The sequence below is a fragment of the Solanum pennellii genome, chromosome 1 (assembly GCF_001406875.1).
Source record: "Solanum pennellii chromosome 1, SPENNV200".
NCBI classification, from domain to species: Eukaryota; Viridiplantae; Streptophyta; class Magnoliopsida; order Solanales; family Solanaceae; genus Solanum; species Solanum pennellii.
In genome coordinates this window covers 45,498,752-45,504,079 of record NC_028637.1, presented here as the reverse complement: position 1 = coordinate 45,504,079, position 5,328 = coordinate 45,498,752, and the positions used below count along the sequence as shown (strand labels likewise).

The 5,328-nt window shown below is 42.9% G+C and overlaps 1 protein-coding gene across 1 annotated transcript; it reads right to left on the bottom strand.

Moving 5' to 3' along the window:
- Positions 1–472: 472 nt before the first annotated feature.
- On the bottom strand, positions 473–1,318 carry LOC114075181 (uncharacterized protein K02A2.6-like). The gene has a single exon (XM_027913479.1). The coding sequence runs from the start codon at positions 1,316–1,318 to the stop codon at positions 473–475; it is 846 nt and encodes a 281-aa protein (XP_027769280.1).
- Positions 1,319–5,328: the final 4,010 nt, after the last annotated feature.

Here is a 5,328-nt window from a genome sequence, read left to right as displayed (position 1 = left end):
TCTCGAAATATCTTTAGTTTGACTTGTTGAGGAGGAAACTTCTTCTGGAGAATTTTTGAGTCCCTCTCAAAAATTTTGTCCAAGTTCTATTGTAAAGAGGAATAGAACTCTTGTGGGAGACATGACCGAACCCTTGTGGCTCCTACGTATCCCGTTGAGGCAGGAATCAGGTCAAACGTAGTTCCCCTTAAAGGTTAACAAGAATAAAATTTACAAAGAAACCAACCGAGGCCGACATAGGCCGCCTACGTATCTCGTTCTCGAGAATTCAGGTCAAACGTAGTTCAGATACAAAGAAATAATTAAAGGGGATAAATGGAGTGACCGAAACCGACATAGGCCGTCTATGTATCTCGTTCTCGAGAATTCAGGTTAGACGTAGTTCATTACAAAAGGTATAAGAATTTAAACGGAACAGATACAAGCAAACAGAACGATTACAAGTAAATAATAGAAAATGCAAAATGAAACTTCATACATAGTATCTCTTGACAGCATCTGAGTTGATAGGTTTGGGCCATATAGTGCCATCCATCTCCGACAGGACCAAAGCACCTCCATATAATACTTTGCGAACCATGTAAGGTCCTTGCCAGTTCGGTGCGAACTTTCCTTTGTACTCATCTAGATGAGAGGAAATACGCTTAAGCACCAACTGACCAACCTCAAAATTTCTTGTTCTTACTCTTTTGTGAAAGGCGCGAGTCATTCTCTGTCTATACAACTGGCCATGGTAGACAGCAACCATTCTCTTCTCATCAATCAAAGTTAGTTGATCAATCCGTTTGCTAACCCATTCAGCATTACTTAACTCAGCTTCTTGGATGATCCTCAATGACGGTATCTCGACTTCAACATGTATGACTACCTCTGTTCCATACACTAGCAAGTATGGAGTAGCACCAGTCGATGTTCTGACCGTCATTCGATAACCCAGTAAAGCGTATGACAACATTTCATGCCAACCTCGATGCTTGTCGATCATTTTCCTCAAGATCTTTTTGATATTCTTATTAGCGGCTTCTATAGCTCCATTCATTTGGGGACGATAAGCAGTTGACTTTCGATAAATAATCTTAAATTGCTCACATATCTCTCTCATCAAGTGGCTGTTGAGATTTGCACCGTTATCAGTAATGATGGATTCTGGCACTCCAAATCTACATATCAGATTGTTGCGAACGAAATCAGCCACCACTTTCTTGGTTACCCACTTGTAAGAGGCTGCTTCCACCCACTTGGTGAAATAATCAATGGCAACTAAGATGAATCTGTGTCCGTTAGAAGCGGCTGGCTCTATAGGACCGATGACATCCATTCCCCAAGCTACAAATGGCCAAGGTGAACTCATAGCGTTAAGTTCGTGAGGTGGCACTCGTATCAAATCACCGTGCACTTGACATTTGTGGCACTTTTGCACGAATTTGCAACAGTCATTCTCCATAGTCATCCAGAAATACCCAGCTCGTAGAATCTTTCTTGCTAAAGTGAGCCCATTCATATGTGTACCACAAACTCCAGCATGTATCTGTTCAATAAGCCTTGCGGCTTTGATGGCATCCACACATCTCAGAAGACCCAAATCTGGAGTCCTCCTATACAGGACTTCTCCACTTAGAAAAAAATTGAGAGCCATACGGTGTATCGACTTCTTCTGATTGGAAGTAGCGTCTTCGGGATAAGTTCCAGACTCCAAGTATCTTTCTATGTCAAAATACCAAGGCAAACCGTCTGGTTCTGTTTCAACATGGGAACAATGGACTGGATGTTCTTTCAACTCTATATCCAACGGGTCGATGTAATCTGTATCCGGATGTTTAATCATCGAAGGGATGGTGGCCAGAGCATCAGCTAATTCATTTTGTATTCTGGGAGTATGTCTGAACGCAATCTTGCGAAACCTTTTGCACAGTTTCTTCACATACTATACGTAAGGTATAATCTTCAGGTTCTTCACAGCCCATTCACCTTGAACTTGATGAATCAAAAGATCTAAGTCTCCAATAACAAATAACTCGTAAACATCCATGTCAATGGCCATTTTCAAACAAAGAATACAAGCTTCGTATTCGGCCATATTGTTTGTGCAATTAAACCGGAGCTTAGCTATCATGGGGTAGTGCTGACCGATTCTGACACTAAGAGTGCTCCAATACCTTTGCCTTGATGATTTGCCGCTCCGTCAAAGAATAATCTCCAACCGGGATACGCTTCAGAAATGTCTTCACCCACAAACGAAACTTCTTCATCATGAAAATAAGTCTTAAGTGGTTCATATTCTTCATCCACGTGATTTTCTGCAAGATGATCAGCCAAAGCTTGTGCTTTTATTGCCTTATGAGTCACATCCATGATATCGAACTCACTCAACAACATTTGCCATTTAGCTAACTTTCCGGTCGGCATCGCTTTCTGGAAAATATACTTCAACGGATCCATTCTGGAAATGAGATATGTAGTATATGAAGATAAATAGTGTCTCAATTTCTGGGCAAGCCACGTCAAAGCACAACATGTTCTCTCCAGCAAAGTGTAACGAGACTCGTACGGAGTAAACTTCTTGCTTAAATAATAGATAGCCTTTTCCTTCTTTCCTGTCTTGTCGTGTTGACCAAGTACGTATACGAAGGCACTATCTGAAACAGACAAGTATAGCAACAAAGGACTCCCTTCTCGCGGAGGAACCAATACCGGTGGGTTGGATAAGTAGCTCTTGATAGCGTCGAAAGCAGTTTGACACTCCTCAGTCCACTTAGTCGGGGCGTCTTTCTTCAGCAGCTTAAAAATAGGCTCACACACCACTGTTGATTGTGCTATAAACCGACTGATATAGTTTAACCTCCCTAAGAAACTCATCACCTCTTTTCTCATTTTCGGCGGGGGTAATTCTTGAATTGCTTTAATCTTGGAGGGGTCAAGCTCAATACCCCTTCTGCTTACTATAAATCCCAACAACTTCCCAGCTGAGACTTCAAACACGCATTTGGCGGGATTTAACTTCAAGTTGTACCGACGCAAACGTTCAAAGAATTTTCTCAGGTGTTTCAAATGATCCAAACTCTCACGGGATTTGATTATGACGTCGTCCACGTACACTTCAATCTCCTTGTGAATCATGTCGTGGAAAATAGTCGTCATGGCTCTCATGTAAGTGGCACCGGCGTTCTTGAGGCCGAACGGCATCACCCTGTAGTGATATACGCCCCAAGGTGTAATGAAAGCCGTTTTTTCCGCGTCTTCTTCATCCATCAGAATTTGGTGATAGCCTGCGTAACAGTCCACAAACGACTGCATCTCATGTTTGGCACAGTTGTCAATCAAAATATGGATATTTGGCAACGGAAATTATCCTTCGGACAAGCCTTGTTGAGATCTCTATAATCAACACAAATCCTGATTTTCCCGTCCTTCTTGGCGACCAGAACGACGTTAGCCAACCAGGTTGGATATTGTGTTACTTCCACCAATCGGGACTCTATTTGCTTGGTGATTTCTTCCTTAATCTTCAAACTCAGTTCAGGCTTGAATTTCGAGTCTTTTGCTTCACCGGCTCGAACCCTGGGTTGATCGGTAGCTAATGAGATACGACATCGGTACTCAACCCTTGCATATCACCGACTTCCCAAACAAACACATCACTGTATTCGGCAAGCAAATGAACCAGGCTCTACTTCTGAGCTTCATTCAGGTGGGTGCTGATCTTAACCTCTTTGATACATTCCGGATATCCCAAATTTACCGTTTCCGTCTCCTCTAGATTTGGTTTAAGCTGATTCTCGAACTACCGAAATTCCTCAGCGACATAATATGGTTCTCAACTTTCTTCTTCATAGTCGTCAACCTTGTCATCATTTGTCTCATTTTGTTCATTTAGCTCATGACATGACATGACATTGGCGGGTCTGTAACTTATGTTACTGAAATCATAAATAGACAAAATCAGGAAAATAAAGTATAACAAACAACTAAATAAACAAAGTTAAAAAAAATAAAGAGGCTTTCATTTAAAACAATGCAAACTTTGGCCATGGCAAGGGGGCCATGTTGCCTTTTGAACATTACAACGAAAATTCGAAAATTTGAACAATTAAGAAAAATGCAGAAATGGTGGGTCTCGGGCCTCCTACGGACAACCACCGATTTTAGTGTGCATAAAATAACTCCTTTCTACCGAAGAGTTCGGGACATCAGGATCGGCGTGGAAGTCCAGTTCTGCAGCACCTCCCCTGGTTCAGCATCACGAATACCAGCTAACTCTACCTCCTCCTCGACAACAGCATTGATCTCGTTTAAGAGGTCACAGATTCCTTCCCCAGAGTCTTCAGGCTCGGCATACTCCCGGATTGGAAAGGATTGATACAGATGCGGGATCGGCTTAGCCAACTCTTGATCCCTTTTCTTCTTCATCTTCACGTTGTCATCTGTGGGGATGTACACCAAACCATATCTGGATCCCTTAACAAGGACCGAAACAGGCTCAACAATTCCTTGGGAATCTCTTCCCAATCCAAAACCTGGCTCGAAACCATTTTGCAGCATCACCGTGCCTATCATTTTTTATACGGCTGGCATGGGGGTCTGTGGGGCTAAATCTTCATCGGTGGCATTCACCAGGTCCACCGTGTAAAAGTTTGCACCTTGCGGCATCTCATCAATGATCGACACCTGCTTGCCCGAGTGACTTCCCTCGCCGTGAATCACTAACTCTTCATTTTTCCATACAAGCTTCATCATTTGATGGAGAGTAGAGGGGACGGCTCCAGCCATGTGGATAAACGGCCTTCCCAAAAGAAGGTTGTAGCTGGTTTTTATGTCCAATACTTGGAATTGAGCGCTGAACTCCGCCGGGCCCATTTGAAGGGTCAAATTCACTGCCCCTAATGTGTCTCTTTGAACACCATCAAACGCTCTTACATTAACCTGGTTCTGCTCCAGTTTCCCAAGGTCAAAATTTAGTTGCCTCAACGTCGACAATGGGCAGATATTCAAACCGGATCCATCATCTACCAAAACACGGTTAACAACCTTGTTACGACATATCACGATAATGTGCAGCACTTTGTTGTGTGATCTTCCTTCGACTGGCAAGTCATCGTCACAAAAGTTGATGCGGTGCCCCCGAATAACTTGATGAATCATGGCAGCCACGTTATCACTACTTATACATCAGGGTACGTATGTATCATCAAAATCTTTCATTAAGGCCTTCCTGTGGGACTGAGAGCTCATTAGTAGGGCCCACACAGAGATCTGAGGCCGGAGTTTTCTTTAAATGTTTGACGACGGAATAGTCCTTCGTTGAATCCTTGTCCAGAACTCTTCTGCTTC